Raw genomic sequence first — 17,812 nt, 5'->3', positions numbered from 1 at the left:
CTAGCGTTTTCAATACATTTTTACCGCTTTGGAAACGCTACTATTTGACGACTATGCAACAAGATGATAATAAATATGACTACCCAAAGGCTCGTAATATCAGCCACATCGTACCATACTTAACAGGAGTACAGAAAATCTGAGCGAATAGCCCCTCGATGCGTTTCTGTTTTAAAATTATTACTGACATTTTTTTACTTCAGTTATAATTATAGTGTTACATGAACGGAAAACGTGAATGAGTACCTCCAGGATGCGCATCCTACACGGTATTTGTAATTCACGGTATGTCTATTTTGCCAATTTCTTAATTTGTGTAATGGCTAAGTATTGGGTTGGCATAATCCTTTAACGCTGTGTAATATGTATAATTGCCGAATCTGGCAGGCAAACTATACGCAGTTTCAATGTATGTTTATAGCTATTAAAATCCACAGTGAAGTAAATTTTGTGTGCATTTCTCTAGACGTCAGATTTTTAACCATTTAACCTACAGCATTTACTTAATTTCACGTTTCGCGCAATCGCGTTAGAGGCTGGAAATCGATGAGCTGACGCTAGTCGGCTGGTCCTGGTTTTGGACTTTTATATTTTTATTTTATTCTTACCCTCGGCATTTCAATTATTTTTAGATCCAAACAACGTACTGCACGTATAAGAGCAATCATTATTTTTAAGTTTTATAATGCATTTCATACGGTAATACCAGACAGTTTACGGTAGCGTTCAAATGAACGCGTATGAAATGGAAAACCTCAAGTAAGGCAAATTTATCAAAAAATATTTTCGGTTTTTAACTATTTTTAATTACACGGAGAATTTGCCAAAATTTTGGTTGGGCCGCCTTACTTTCTTATATTTTAAGCAATGAATGTATTGTGGTGATTATTTTGTTTGTGCCGTTTGCCATTATCAGCTTCTTTTCTCGTTTGACTTAATATAGAGGCAGCAGGTCGATGGATTAAATTTACGTTCAGTTGACCGACCAAGGCTTCGTTTAATCGTTTAGAGTTCTAAATTGTGTTTGTATACATTTATATACAAAGCGAAGTTCGCAGATCGATTAAGGTGCCTTCAGAGAAAAAAGTTTACAAATTTTTCCGCTAGGGGCTCAAAAATAGCAATAGTGGTCCGTTTTTGCAAAACTTTTGACAATTTTATAATTTGTCCCACTAAAGTTGAGACCACCAGAGCTCTTTACAGCGAAGGAAAAACCTATGTTTATAACATCGACGCTCCTGGTTTCTGACACCCGAAGTTGTTGGAACGTATAGAAAGGAAATTCGTGGAAACCCTTTGAACTATCAGTAAGCCCGACCCCACCCCTGAAATCGAACAAAAGAGAAAGTTCCCTATACCAAAAATTTTGTCGCGGGCTTTCTTCACATCCGCGCCCCCAACCTGGTGAAACGTACTTTTTGTAATCGCCTGTAGCGATAGTATCTGTTTGTTTTCTTGCTCGACTTTCTAAAGTGGGATAGGGGAGAAAGCAGAGATGGTCGGCATTACTCCTTCCCGCGTCTAAGTTCGCGCACCCGGGGTAAAGTGCTTTATATATTACTATTAGTGCTATCAGAAGTGGTATGATACTAGAAGTATTGAGCTAACCAAATTCTTCACTCGGCATTAGTGAAAAGACTTGATAAAACACAAACGGTTGGCCCTCTAGTGGCGGTTTCAGAATTTTTCCCTCCAAAACGTGAGACGCTCGCGGTGGTAGACGGCCGAACTAGATTCAAGGAGCCGGGTCCGTGTTCGGCGGCTTTAGGTTGAGGGGAAGGGGGTAGGAAATGTTTTTGGAACTCGACCAATTTTTCTCTCTCTAGTTTTAGCGCGTGGGAAGCGGCATAAAATCCTCAAATTTGTTCACTAGTGCCAGGATCTATTACCAATGCTAGAGCCCTTCACTTCTAGTCTCATACCACTTCTGGTGCTATTAGTATGGGGCGCCAACCTATTTTAGGGCATTTCAATAACTAGACTTTTTTCCAAAGAGCCTCTATTCTAGAGCTAACACCCCCCCCCCCCCCGCGATCCATAAAATCTTATTTTGTGTTCACATGTTGATTTGAATGCCCTTCAGAAAATCGGATAGACGTGGGAAATCCTTACTCTATTTTCACATTATTTGAACACTTTTATATGGGCCTTGCGAAGGTGTTATTTTATATCGTTTAGGTATCATTTGTGCGCCTTTTAATGAATGGTGTTTAAAAAATATCGCACTAATTCTATGCCATTTGAGCACCATTTAATGGGGTATTCGATGGGGTTATTTTATTTAATTAAGGTATCATTTGCACACCTTTTAAAGAATTATGTTTTATAAACCCATTTCTACACCATTCGTTTAAGCTAATGGTGTTTTTAAAATACCGAACTATTTTCGTACTATTTCAGCACCTTGTCAAGGAGTACAAATAGTGCACATTGTTCTAACACCATTATGGCACTATTTATACACCACAATTTTTTACAGTGTAAACATTTCTTTCACATGGTTGGTTGGGACTTGTAAGTTTATAAGTTCAGTACAATCACCCACCTCTGATGTTTGTATTAATAATTTTTCCCGTTTATCTCGATGGAATGATTTAATTTTTTGAGCCCGTTTGCTCCGACTGTTCATTACAATTCCGTTTTTTTAGCCATTTGTTTTTAGGTAAAGTAGGAAAATTTTAGGAAAGGAGCTCCGTTTTTACACTTTTCAGAAATGACTAGTGATATTGTATAAGCCTTTTCTTGTTCTACTTGCAAAAGTGGGACGGGAAATAGAAGAAGAAGATATCGCCTATTCTTCAATAATTGTGCATAGGGTCTTTCAAAATTCGCCTCTTTCTCCCCCCCCCCTCTTCCCGGTAAGTGCTTTGTATGTCTTTTTCTCTTCCACCTGACCCGAAAGTTTGGGTGGTTTACTGTGAGGGGTGGGTACTGTGGGTTAAGGCGCCGGTGCGTGCGACATGATGCCGACATCCCTTAATTGGTAAACGTCTTTCAGTCTGTAGACTACGGACCCCTCTTGTTACCCCCCTTGAAAAAAGTCACTACTTATATCCTGCCATCTACGGAAAATATACGAACTAGTTGCCTAAAGTTTTAGCACTGAAATGTATTACGAGAAATCTATGAAGGAGTTCAGATCAATGATTTTTTATGTCAAAATTACAAAACAGAGCTTAAAATTATCGGTAAATCACGATCCATCCAATGATGTATTTTTTTTTATTGTGTGATAAAAGCTCTAGCTTTAATCTTAAAAATACTGAATCAGATATTTTGAGTAAATCGATTAAGACGAATTGTTATTTTAATGGTAAGGCCGATTTAGTTTTTACATAGATCAATGGATAGCCTATCCTGTGCTCGTAAATTATATGCCTGTTGCGATGGAAACGTTTCATTTGGGAAGAGTATGAACTCCTCTAACTGAGACCCCCTCAACTTTAAAATGGCAATTTTAAAACTTAAATAAAACCAAGAAAATTTAAACTATGAAAACCAAAAATATATCAAATTATAGGTGGATATTTGTTATTTTAATGCTAAAAATTTCATGTCGGTGTATAATCACCTTCAACTGAAAAATGGGTTTTTGCGAGATGGCAAAAACAGTCATTTTGCTATTTTTTCTCTGAAGGCACCTTAACTAAATAAAACAAACCGATTGGTTCCAGGCCCTGGCTTGAAAAGGTCGTTCTTCTAAGGTATAATGTGTAGAAACGGGACATTTTCCATTATCTGTTTATCTCACGGAAGAGTGTCCATTTGTACTAGCTGTATATTTAGTTTCAGTGAATACCATATTTGAAGAAACAAAAGCGGTTTCGTTCAAATGAACATAAACGAAATGGAGAACCTCAAGTGAGCGTTTATAATCCGGCTCATTAGGAAAGCTGTGATATATAATTACCTTTTCACAGAAATATATTTTTACTTAATCTAGTAATTCTTATTGCAATCACATTCGCCATGTTAAAATAGGCTACCTACAGGTAAATATTGATAAGTTTATTTTAATTAAATAGTTGTGAATTATTTGGTATTTCAGTAATGCACAGTTTTGAATTAATTATTCAATGAAAAACTATACGTTTTCTAATATAAACCCTATTTCTCTACACAATTATAACAAATACGAACTAAACTGTAAACGCTGACATATTTGCACAACGTAACGGAAACTATATTAAATAAGAATCCAGTTTAGCTTAAAGTATTAGCTCTAAAATATAAGTTTAACTTCAATAGAGTTATGGACGTAAACAGCAATGTATTTTTGTAAAAACTTAGCAGAGAATTGTTATATTACTCTTAAATTGCATTAGGAAATGGATATAATTGAATCTCAAGGTAAAATCAAAGAAGAAATTGTCAGATATGCAGAGAATATACTTAATATAAGGTAAGAATATATTACTACAGGACATATCATAATGACATTGTTAGAGGTAACCTTTGAGCTTAGAAGGGTTGAAATTCGGCACCTGACAATGATGTAAAAAGTCAATATATACATAAAATCCGTTAGACGTATGTCAGTCAGGGAGCCCAGTCAGAAATTTAAATTCCTTTTAGGAAAAATAGGAATTTTTTCGGAAATTATAGGATTTTATAGGAGAAAAAAATGTTTTTTATAGGAAAATATAGGACTAAAAATGCTCACATATAATAAAATTTTGGGGCTTCAACTATGTAGAAAAATCTCAAAAAAGAAAAAAAAATAAATAACTTAATTAAAATTATAATATAATATATAAAAAATCCTTAGCGAGCTCCGCAAGTCAAATGTGATCTCGATGAAAACCGCTAAATTTTGATAAATTTGATGCCAAACTATACGAAAACTTCGACTTAGTCAAAAATATAGGATATTATAGGACCTTTCATGAAATTATAGGATAATAGGACTGGTTCAAAAATATTGGATTTTATAGGAATTATAGGACCGCTGGGCTCCCTGACAGTCTGTTTTTAATCTACTTCCGGGTGAGGTAGAAGGTTAAAATTCGGTAAGCGGTTTCCTTGAGACCCAAGAATTATGTGAAATATCCTGAAACCCTAAAGTTTCCCCCAATATGTTGGAAATACGAAAACAAAAACTTGAAAAAGGTCCCAAACAGTTTCCCTCGTCTTGACCTGAACCACTACCAACGAGATATACAAGGCCCATGCGGACGCCAATTTTTTTTCCGGACCTTTTAAATCGCCACGATTCTCCGCCAGAGGCGCGTTTAAGTCTAAAAAATTTACGTAAACCTCTGCCTGCTCTAAGTTTCGAACCACGAGCGAAGGAGCGCGTGGCGGGATTTCACGTGAATTAGTAAGTGTATTAAAGAGACTAAGAAGTGCGATCTATCAACCACACAAGTAAAATATATATGGGTGAGAGAATCCCCTTCGAAGTGAGCGTGCATGGGCCTTGTATATCTCGTTGGTAGTGCCTGAACCTTATTTTCAACTGCCCACCACCTCCCTTGCTTCCCGAGACAGACTTAAATATTAGTTCCAGGATAACGATCTTTTATGTTTTGGTTTTAATCTTCACTTTAAAAACTTTATTTTCAGTTTAGAACTTCAGAGTTTCAGCAAAGATGAGTTGCTCAACACCTTTAAATATGAGGAAGAATTGGCTCAAGTAATTAGAAAATTAGCTTAGTAACGAAAAACGTGAATTTGAAATATGGAATATAGAGAAGTCAATGCATGAAACTCCGAAATTTTGTCGAACAAGTTGGGAAACCATAATATTACCTCTCCAATGGAAGAGGAGGACTATCTACCCATTTTTTACCTGAATTGCTACTTGATAAGCCGCTGCAGGCCTAAAACGAAAATTATGAATTATTCAATCGTTATTCAGAACTTGGTTGGCATGTAAACACTGTTCTCTCGTTATACCTCAAAAGATTCTTAGTTTACCAGCATGAATAATTGCATTTGTTCAATTAATTTATTCAATTCGTTGCTAGACAGCACAAACTAAATATAGTTATTGAAAATTTAGTCTAGTTCTGCTTAAGTAGCGATAGCTTTGGAAGATGATTTTTCGTAGACTTTAGGCGTGATTCACTTACGTATGAGTAAACTGAACTGATGAATATTTTTATCATAGGAGACAGCCTTGATAGTGTTTCCTGTAATGATGTCTCTTTTCGAGAATCGAACAAGATGGAACGTCAATGCCTTTTCTTTCCCTTACGTTTTCGCCGCTCTCACTATGATAGCCGGAACACCTGATCCCAAATCTGTTACTTCAACAGATTTACTTTCTTTCGATGCTCCTGTAAGTTTTACGTTTTCGTTTTTCATTTTGTTGGGAAGGAGATAGCTAATTTATAACTTGGTAACTCACAGGTTACAGCTTGTATAATAGTGTTACTGCTCTTATGTTCAGTATTGATGACGGTTTCTTCTGCTTTTCACACTTATCGAAGACTGAAAGTGTCTGTCCTTTTCCGAAAGATGATGATCAACATGTGGAACTTATTCTTTCTATTCCTTCTTAAGGGTGAGTGGTTTTAATGTTATTTTTTATGATTTTAAACGTTACACTTCCTACTTGTCCTCCTTTCCATTTAAAGGAAACGTTCAGGTAACATAACATTATACTTTCAAAGAAGGCCTTTGTCTAAATATAAAGGGAAAATAATTAAAAGCAAAATGATTCATCTCTTATTACAAAATAATTTGCATTTTATTAGTCTTGAAAGCGAGGACTACTGCGCCATCCGCCAAAACATACGACATTAATTTCACTGGTTACTGTTCAGAAACTGGTAACAGACAAGTAAGATATAAGTAGGGCGTGTATCTCTTCTGTGTATGTTTGTAACGTCGACAAAAACACTAAAACCAGGAATGTATGGAGGGGTTGGAATGGCTTAGGTCAGATCCTAATCGGCGTGAAATGATCTTGGAAACAACTGGCGTGGCTTAATTTACGCTAGTGACGTCATAGCCTGACGTAAAAATTGCATTTACCACTTAAATTATTTTCATTCATTCATTGGCTGCCAAAAAAACTTGTTTGCTACAATTCTCTACCCTCTACCCTAGGTCCTCTGCCTAGGCTGAGAGAATCGAATATGAACGCGAACGGCGGCGAATCCGCGCATTTAACTTTAAAAAAATTTAAAAAGTCACTTCTGCCATGCCTTTTTTAACGAGTCATGACATTTTTCGTTTTCGGTAGACAGCTAAACAGACGTAGGGGGAGGAGCTACACTTCTCAAATAAAAAAGGACTCGCCTTATGTTTCCACCATCAAGGGTACAACGAGAGCCCCCTTAGCCATTCCAGCCCCTCCATACATTCCTGGCTTAAAACATAAAAACAGGCTGGGTTATGCCAAACAAATTTTAGGGATCAACTATTAAGGAGCTCATTTGAATATCCTTCCTAAAGGATTACGTAACATCTGGCTCCACCGCTTTGCACCGAGATAGGTGCGCGTGAGATACAGAAACAACAGTGCCGTTCAAGTTACCTTCCACCTGCCCTCTTTGACCGTCCTTTCTCGACTTCTTCCATGATTCTATCAAAGAGTAGGGTATAAAGGGAAGATAGAGAAGCTAAGAAAAATATGTTGAAATTCTGACAGTGAACGAAAGAATTTTGCTGCGTGTATTTGAAGGGCGAACAAGTTTTTCGCAGAGGGGGAACTCACTGGTCTTATCCCTGCCATCCCCTATGCAACCATATCTTGTAGAGAGCGGAGACGTGACGACGTCAAGTGCGCGCGTGAAAACTGCGCACAATTGCAGCGTGTAGCAATGACCTACCTCCGCTCCTCACGTCGCGTGGATCGGGGGCCTATACTGTTTCGTCTTCTATCCAATAAACCTTTTCGACTCAAAAAATAAGAAGGTAGTATCGGGACATACAAGAAGGTTGATACGTTGCCTACGTTAATTAACGTAGGTAACGGTTGATACATTGCAGTATATACTGCGCACTCTCATGATAAAACAGACTACAGCGCAGACCCTCGTGTATTTTCCTCTTAGTTACATAGACATGATCTATTCCCACCCTGTGAAATATCGAAACGATAATATTGGTCATGATATTGACCTAAAAGAATGAGTTATCAAAAACTAATACTCCAAGTGATAAATAATTTTATTACTTTCGTTGTTTTTTTCTTAATTTTGATAGCGATTCCAACGAAAAGCATGTCAGGCAATTTAAAATTTGTGGCTATTTGGCTGTTATCCGTGACCATTATAAATCTTCAATTATTGCCATCTATGAAATCCAGATATTGCGACCTTTCCTACGATATCCTTACAACATTTGAGGACCTGAGTGACGATCGGCAATACACCCTTCTTATTTTGGAAGATAGTCCCGAAAAAAAGTCTCTCCTTTCAAGGGTAAATAATGCAAATATATTTTCGTATTTTTTGGGCACCTAATATTTCGGCATATGGGGTGCATATCTATTATCTTTTTGCAAACAAAAATGTGTGTTTTTATGTAGGCAAAAGGAGATGGTAATTTCAAAAGAATTTTTGAAAAACTTGAAAAAAAGAGCGTCGACAGTCAAAGTATGATTGATACGGATCTTTATAGAACCTTGCGAAACAATGAAATATTGTTCTTGAATGATTATTTACTTGGGATATTATTGCCTTTTCTTTTAATGGACAAAGAGGATTACAGTACAATCCAAAAGTTGCAGCTTTCTAAGCCTGTAGCTGAAGATTATCTCGTATTTCCTTTTTCATACAACATGTCAATTTGTACACATTATATGGAAACCGTCAACAGATTGTAAATATCCATAACACATAATCAACATTACCTCCTATATAAAAGAGAAAGAAATGAATTACTTTGGAAGCAAAGTTCCTTGAATCATGTTATTTCCTAATTATTATAAACACTATCAATCGAAAAGCAGCAAAACGATTTACTGCCACACCTTTGCATGATATAGAAAAAATATCCGCTAGCAGAAATCCATCACACCCAGAGTACCAAAGTTTTCTGCAAACCTGCTTCAGGCTTCAATACATCCAGACGCTTCTACCTAGATCTGACGTAGACAACGTGCCATTTATTCCGAGTATTCCTCCCCTTTTTTTGCGTCCCACCTGACACAAGCCGTTCCACAGTTAGTGCGCCTATTTCTTTCAGATTTCGGTTCCTCCCCATCATCCTTGGCCAAATATAATAAAAAAAAACGACTTTAATTTGTCCTTGAAATTGAAAAACCAGATGGCGCGCGTTTTAGGCGTCCCGTTAAAATAACCCTATGGTCGCAGGCACATACGTGAAAAGACTCAATGTCTTACGTCACTCTGCTATAGTTAATCGCGAAGTATAATAATCCATTTTTGGATTTAATTTTTACGGGAGAACTGGCATTGAGGCGGTGGTAAAACTTTACATCTAGGTACTTCGAGGAGGGTTGTGTATTTCTGCTGCTAGCGATATTCACCGAAAATGTCATCATAAAATTTTACATTACTTTCTATTCTCGCGTGATGCAACGGCCAACGCGTTTTTTCGGGGTTAACCATAGTTAATCTGGCAAAACCTATACCATATAGAAGATAAGAAAACCTTTAATGAATAGCTAGAGGTATATTGATTAACTATTAAATTATTTTTCAGTCTTATGACAACCTCTGAAACTAAGTTTCTTGAAACGTTTAACAAAGAAGAACATTATATTATGAACGAAATCCTTTGGCGAGCTCCGCAATCGGAAGAAAGACCAGTTTCTACTGACGACCTTAAAGTTATGATGTTAATCCTGGTTTTCGGTTATCTATGCTCGACCATTTCACTTATATTGGAGTACGTAATTAAGTATTCTAATTGTAAGTCTGCAAGGGGAGTGCAACGTCGTCTCAAACGTCCAATAGCTTTCCAATGAATAGTAGATTCCACATGAGAAATAAGAGATTTAATTATGTGTTGAAACTTCCAATTCAAAAGAAGAACGTCTAAAATCCATTGCTATTGAACTTTGATCATCAATACCTCTGATATCACCGTACTGTAAGGCAGTTATAATAGTTCATTTCTAATGTCTGATTAGACATAGAAGAGGACTTTGGTAATCACTCAAAATGTTGTGAAGTATCAAGTATCCGAGCTGGTGGTAATCACTCTGTTTTCCTACGCATTACGAGATTACGTGTAATCCTTTAGTACAGTGCAATGAAAGGTACAACGTGTACACCGAATTCGTTTAGTGGTTGGCCCCTCGCTAGGAGCACACGTTTTTCTTTGAACGTCAGATTAGAATCAAAGAACCGTACAAACAAAAAGAAATCAGTTATGCCAGGGATTGATAGACTTTTTTAAGACGGAATAAACAATGTTTGGCCTTTACTTCAGTCCGACTCATAGACGAGTATATAGCCCCTTCCTTCAACACGTAACCAAAAAATTAAATTATCTTATTGGCTCACTAAAACTACGTATTGGTGACGTTGCTGACAAGGAGGGCCAAAAATACGTAATTCCTGTTTACCTCTGTCGCTATGACTACGACCCCTCTTGCGTTGTACCATAGCCCACTCGATCACGCGCGTCACGACGCAAGCAGCGCAGCGTCCAGGAGCGCGGATCGAGTGGGCTATGGTTGTACAGATAAGCGTCTTCACAGGGGCTCAAAATGGAGCCGTCTAAATGCGAGAGTCCGGCAATTATTCGGGAATTGTTTTTAATAGCAATTAAGAAGGTAGTTAGTGAATTTGGTGCCGGTGTTTTGGATTTGGAGTACATCTGTAAGGGTGAAAAGTGTTCGCTAATTCTTTCTTAAGCCAAGCATGTCTACTATCCTCATGATTTTGTAAACGAATTTGATGAAGTTAACCAAGGCTTAGTGAATGGGCAGGAGTTTTGTGAGCTTAGTGTTTGGTTAAAACCTGTTCGTGCTGTAATATCTATGAAGACTTTTACTCAATTCTAACTCACTTTTAATTTTCTTGGGTCTTCCCCGTTTTTTTTCACTTGCAAGCCCTATGTCTTGCGTAACTTCCAGTTTTAAACAATGTTATTTCAAACATTACAATCCGAGCCCATTCCAACTTGGCAGACGAAGGGGCAGACGACCTTTATTTGACCCGGATATACATACAACGGTTACCACAACATACAACGCCATAACGAAAATAAGACCCGCCTCTTCTTTTATATCCCTCCGTCACGGGTAAGGGGGTCGTGGACTTGGACGCGCACCCGAATAACCCTGTTACCCATTCCGTCTTAAAAAAGTCTATCTATCCCTGGTTATGCTAATTAATTATAAAATTATTCTGAAATATGTTTTAATTGACAAGCCATCTCATGTATTTCTTATTTTTTTTTTCGGCATAAATATAAAATGCGCCATTGCATTGCTTTGGAATTTTGCCAAAATGTACACTAAAACCTACGTTTCCATTCCCGAAAGGATCTTATTAGACCTTATCAAGGGTGGTGGTCCCTTGCTGTGTCTGCGCACTCTCATGATATGAAATGCCTACAGCGCAGGCGCTAAAAAGAAGGATAGAAGGCAAAGTTTTACCAGGGAGGTTTTACCTTCGTGTCTTTCTCTCTTAGTTACATCGAAGTGGTCTATTGGGTTCCGGTCTTTTACGTTTATAAATGTGGTGTTTCAGTCTTTTGCCTATAGATATATTGAAAGTAAATAAACGCCTGTTTTCAATGCTAGAACTCACGTCATTTCTAAATCATCATTAATGAAATGAAAAATTCTCGTGTATTGTGTCTTTTAAAAATATAAATTTCGTGTATTTTTTCGTAATTTAGTTGGCTATCTATTACAGTTTTTATGAGCATTCATCATGACTTGGTAATCGGAGTGAGTGCGTGGCGAGATTCAGTTCTAATGTAAAGGCTTCAACTTTTTGCTGTTTGTCGATAAAGAAAAAAAACCTTAAATGCGGAAACGAAATAGATTTTTCAAATGAAAGTTTAAGGCAGAGTTAACGGCAACTATTTAAAGATGCACTAGAATATGGAATTCTCTAAACCTTTCTTCGGGAAAAAAGCAAAACAGAAATAACATTATTTAATGAGTTCCACAGAACAGTGGGTCATTTGTTGATTTAGACATATTTAATGCATATATGTTCATGAATATAGAATTTTTGGGTTCACTTTCAATAACTATTCACCATTAATTCTCTTACTGATAGCGCATTCGCCTTAACTCCAGCTACATTTTTAACGTCATTAAGATTTTCTTGTGCAGGATTTTGACCAATTAGGGCTATATATATGTCATTTAAGTTATGATTCTAATAGACTATTATTTAAGGTATTCTTGGGTTTGAAAACTTTTTGATTATTTACTACCAAAAACTCACCGACCATGCGTTGACTCCGTTTTATAATATAAAAGAAAATATACATTTCATTTGATGACTGTAAACTGAAATAACGCTTATGTGCAAAGTACTCTGTTTATGCGCATATCGCGTGAAAATAAATATGCTCCTCTCATGGCAACCCAGTTCGAGAGAAAATGCAAAGCTAACGTTGTTTGGATTGATTTCGAATGGGTTATTGGACTTAGTGTAGGGTTGTTGAAAAGAGTATCTCCCAAAAAGCAGTTTGTCACAAGGATTGTTTCGAGAAACAACGGTTTAGATTCAGGTTGTCGCATCAAGTAAGCGTGTTCAAGCTTGAGGAGTTTATGTGTTGGTTACGTTTGTTTAGTTTAGGCTACATTTCTAAAATGATCTACGGCGCAAATGGAATAAAGGGTTCTCGTGGCGTTTCATTTTGTGAGAGTAACTTCCTAAAAATCGGGATTTTGGAGGTAACGTATTATGATTTCTAGATTTTGTCTTCGAGTTTTTACCCTGTAAAAATTATTATAATACTTCTGCATGGTATAGGAGATGAATGTAATACCATCACAAATAAAAATTGTAGATGACACAGCCAGATATCTTGAACGATCTCTTAATGTCAGGTGCGTCAGCAGCGTCAATATTGTTTCTGAAAGGTCTGACAGAAATTAAGGGGTGTGTTCTTTGGGTAATTTCGAGTCGAGAATGTTTTATGTTGCCGACCGGGACACCGTTTTCTACTGATGATTGGAGTGTAGCACCCCTTAAATTTAATTAAGATAAGAAAACACGATACTAATTTAATTATACACTCCAAACATAACTGGAAAATGGTGACCCGGACGACAAAATGTCATAAAACAGTTTCGACTCGAAATCGCCCAAAGAACACGAACCTTATATTCTGCCAGACCTTTCAGAAACCCCATGTATATTCTTCTTTTAATTTGACCAAGAAGGAATATCTAGTTTAGTAGGGAGAAGGTATAAGATACCTAAGTATTCGCACGCCATAGTCCCAGTCCCCCTTTCAAAATACAAGGGGGACGTAAAAGGAGGCCGGGCTATTTCGCTGTCTCTCCTCAATCGGAAAATACGTTCGCGTCGCGCTGACGTGAGTTTTCAAGAACCAACGAGATGCTGGTTGTAATTTAGAGGCGGGGATTAACTCCGGACCTACGTTTGGACTGGAGATGAAGCTAGAAATGTGGCGAATTTATACCTTCTTCCTAGTAAACTAGATATCACTTCTTGATATGACCAAGAAGTTATATCAGCATCTCAGAGAGAAGATATAAATTCGCCAGATTTCCAGCTTTATCTCCAGTCCTAACGTAGGTCCGCAGTCAATCCCCGTCTCTAAATTACAACCATCATCTCATTGGTTCTTGAAAACTCACGTCAGCGCGACGACGCGAGTGAGGAAAATTTCCGACTGACGACTCGCAGGCTTGGAAATAAGGTTTATTTCTGAACTGGTCCTCCGGACCGGTGACCCCTGATGTCTTAAATATGAAACTGGTCCCGGGACCAGTGACCCTTCCCCTATTTATTTTCCTACTGGTCCCAGGACTTGTGGTCGTTCACTCTTCTAAAAAAATCTCTCTCGGCTTAGGGTTGTATACACAACTGGACTCATGGAGTCGAAATTTATGTTGAAATGAAAATAATTAAAGAGGTCCCCATATCAATTTTTAATAAAATTAGGAATTAATAAACTAGTCATTGGGACCAGTGACCCTCACGTTTTGAATAAAAAAAGTGGTCCAAGCTATTAATAAACTGGTTTTTGACCTGTAAACCTGTCTTATTTCCTAGCCTGCTGACGAGAGCGAAATAGCCCGGCGCCTCCTTTTACGTCCCCCTTTGTATTTTGAAAGGGGGACTGGGACTATGGCGCGCGAATACAAAGGCATCTTATATCTTCTCTCTGAGATACTGATATAACTTCTTGATATGACATAATACATCTGACATTTTTATTTAGTGTGATATTTGAAACTTTTACAACGGATGAACTAATAGAACAAGAACTGACAAATGACACTTTGAAGGTATAAAGGAAAGATTTTGTTTATTAACTGTACTTTTAATTAGTGTTGTAGTGTATTTTAAATTTATTTCTAGGAAACAGGGATACTTATGTATCCAGTTATGATGGCCTTGTTGGAAAAGCGATTAGTGGGGAATATTAATGCCTTCTCCATACCGTACATTTTCAGTTCGGTCATAATGGTGACTGGAGAGCCTCAACGTACTTCTCATCCGTCTATAGAGTTTTTCAAATTAGACAATTATGTAAGTGTCAAATTTATAAATGTACAAAGCAACTGTGTCCTAGTCTACCAGTTCAAATCTCTGAAGTGCGCTTGCACATAATTCGCGTAATATACAGTACTTATGTGCAGGCGCACTTGGTAAACACAACTGAGTTAGCTGCCACTTTACGAGACTTTGAATTTTTAGTATTTTTAGCCATATCGTAGTATACGATAGGCTCTTAGTTTGACCCGAGCCGTCCGTCCGTAGTAGTAGTGGCCGGGGTTGTCGCTTCGTTATCGTCAGATTTTAGCTTAAAAGGAACTTTATATTACCACAACCCACCCATAGGGGTTACTGGGCTCGGTTAGAGATTTAATTTTAATTAAAATTTTTTTGAGGTCAGACCCGGGATTCAAACCCGGGCCGCTGGCGTAGTAGACAAACAGTCTACCCACTCAACCATAGAGACTTGATAGAAACCTCGAGTTTTTTATTATTTATTCTTATCTCTAAAATGTCGGGGTGATGTGGGGTGTGGTACCTCTTAATCTGTGGGGTCGGAAACTTTTGAATTTTTATCTGTGGGGTCGGATACTTATGAATTTGTATGTTTGGGGTTTTTATATTTATTTTCTTTTATGTATGTGCTAATTAAATAGATAACGATTTTCCCCGTTTTCTACCTCGCTCCTCATGTGTTTCGTTCTCGTTCGGTAGCTATCGTCAACTATGTTATGTTTGACTGGAACGTTTTGGCGGTTAATTCAAATGTGGGTTTAGATAGAGCTAACATAGTGTTAAATGAGCGTTATGCGTTTGATCATTTTAGCATTGCTAAAGGTAATTCGAGGGGATAATCACTAAAATGCGTAATCACTATAACTAAACTTTCTCTTTCAAAAGTTTCTGGGCATAAGTCCTTGTTAGAAATTTATAAGATGCGATAAGTGTGCATCGGCATAAGTCTATGTTGTAAACTCATCGAGGGGATTATCACTAAAAACTATCTGTTCTTCGATTCTTCGGAATATTAGAATTACAGTATAAGTAAATTTATACGGTTATAATTTAATCACTGTTTAGAGTAGGGAATCGAGGGGCTATTCACTCTGATTTTATGCACGGTAAATCATTTAAGCATTGAAAAAGATAGCGCTATTCACTCATTAGGGTAAGGTGTAGAGGGGTTATCCACTCGTTAGGGTAGGGTATAGAGGGGCTATTCACTCGTACGATATGGCTACTATTACGAGCCCTTGGGCCGTCTTGTTAATATTTATAGGCTATAATATTGCTCTTGGTTCTTCTGCTCTTTGCATCATATTTCGTAACCGCTACTTCAACTATTTTCAATTTCCGAAATTTGGGATTTTTCATGAAATCTTTAATTTACATGAAACAATTTATTCTGTATGTTTGGGACTTCTTTTTCCTGTTTCTTCTAAAATGTTAGTTCCAAATGACTTAATTTTTTTTTTCAATTTTAGCAATAATATTTTTTGGTTTTTTTCAATTTCAATCAATAGCTTTTCGTATGAGAACCACTTCTAAAAAGGGGAAAATTATAACGGCGACTTGGCTACTGCTTGTAACAGGAACAACTATTCAACTCTTGCCTTCCATGGAATCTAAATTTTGCGTTGTTACTTACGACACTATATCTAATTTTAAGGACCTGGATTATGGAGGACCGTATACAGCACTAGTTGTTGAACATTCGCCAGAGGATAAATTGCTAATTTTAAAAGTACGTAGATATCTGACAACAAGGTATGTAAAAATATACAAGGTAAGGTTTTGTTTGGACTGATCAAAAACGCGACAGTTTATGGGAACCTATTGAACAAGACGGTACTTGCGCAGTGACCCCACGAACATAAGGGGGCCTTATGTAGTGGCTCCACTATTCATATGGATTTATTTGAATAAGGTTGCATTGCGCGGGATCCTGCAACGTGGTTAAAGGCCGACTTCCAACGAAAAGGGTTCTAGCGAACTGAAAACTACTAGGGTAAAAGTTGGAAGATTTCTAGCTAACTAAAAGCCATGCAATGTGGTTTTATCGAACTGAACATAAACAATAAAAATTATTTTAAATTTTTTCCTTCCAAATTTTTGATTTCCTCTGTAGGAAATTCTCTATTGTGTATCTTCAGTTCGCTAGAACCACATTGCATGGCTTGCAGTTAGATAGAACCCTTCCAACTTTTACCCCAGCTGGGATTCGAAAATCGGCACGGTTAAGTCTCGATGCTCACTTTTCAGTTCGCTAGAAGTTGGCAGGCGGCAATGGTTACCATTTAGCATTACTGGCAATTCTGATTGAAAGTTTTCGTAAAACTTGTATATGAACACTGCCAATAAATACACACTGGAGCAATTGACAGCCATTTTATTAAGTTAGTTTTTAATCTACGATATTAATTGAAACAAGCTTCTATATTCCCCAATCAGGCCGCCGTAAATTCCGAATTTGAGCGTATTTACACCAAACTGACCAAATTAAAAGTAACCCTGGACAATCTGCTGGATTCTAATTTCTTTAATGGAATACCAAGGAAATCATTATTTATATTTAATTACTATGTCGTCCTTATACTATTTGGAATAGTTTTTGGTTCAAAGGAAGATTACAGTACCGCTAAAAAAATGCATATATCCCAGCCAATATCCGAGGATTATTTGGTCTTCATGTATTCCTACGATTTCGCTATTTGCCCACTAATGACCAAGTCTTATGACCGTTTGTATGTGGTCTTCTATACCTTGGAGGAGAGAGTGCGATGGAGTTGTTTTCTTTCTTTATTCGAAAGAGCAATTAAAATAATGGATATTTCAAATTGGATCCATGTATCCATCTACAATATTAAAGAAGACTAGAGAAATTAAGTTTTCCAACTCATATCAGGGATAGATTTAATTTTAGAAGTAGGAATGGAGAACGGTTAGTATTTACTTCAGTCCGACTCATAGCCCAGTATAGAGCCCCTCCCTCCAACACGTAACGAAAAGTTTAAATTATCTTATTGGCTCACTTGAAGTACGTTTTGATGACGTTGCTGACGGGGACGGCGAAAAACACGCAATTCCTTTTTACCTCTGTCGCTATGACCCGCCTCTTTTTCATACCCCTCCGTCCCGTGGAAAGGGGTCCGGGACTTTGACGCGCGTCCACATTACTCTGTTCTCCATTCCTACTTCTAAAATTAATCTATCCCTGCTCAGTATTA

General features: G+C 37.3%; 1 protein-coding gene across 2 annotated transcripts; it reads left to right on the top strand.

Moving 5' to 3' along the window:
* The first annotated feature begins 12,359 nt into the window (after nucleotides 1-12,359).
* On the top strand, nucleotides 12,360-16,685 carry LOC149616252 (uncharacterized). 2 transcript variants are annotated; one of them, XM_089856637.1, is made up of 5 exons: nucleotides 12,360-12,787; nucleotides 12,867-12,943; nucleotides 14,308-14,374; nucleotides 14,448-14,618; nucleotides 16,109-16,685. In XM_089856637.1, exons 1-5 carry the CDS (start codon nucleotides 12,662-12,664, stop codon nucleotides 16,118-16,120), a joined length of 453 nt encoding a protein of 150 aa, XP_089712763.1. In that variant the 5' UTR covers nucleotides 12,360-12,661; the 3' UTR covers nucleotides 16,121-16,685. The 2 variants fall into 2 exon arrangements, with proteins under 2 accessions (XP_089712763.1, XP_089712762.1); XM_089856636.1 differs by lacking the exon at nucleotides 16,109-16,685 and having other exon boundaries at nucleotides 14,448-14,788.
* Nucleotides 16,686-17,812: the final 1,127 nt, after the last annotated feature.

Source organism: Phalangium opilio, unplaced genomic scaffold, assembly GCF_054372755.1.
Source record: "Phalangium opilio isolate 3A_F unplaced genomic scaffold, DU_Popi_V2 ptg000217l_1, whole genome shotgun sequence".
Lineage (NCBI taxonomy): Eukaryota > Metazoa > Arthropoda > Arachnida > Opiliones > Phalangiidae > Phalangium > Phalangium opilio.
Note: the sequence above shows the minus strand (reverse complement) of the source record. Positions and strands in the feature narration are given on the sequence as shown.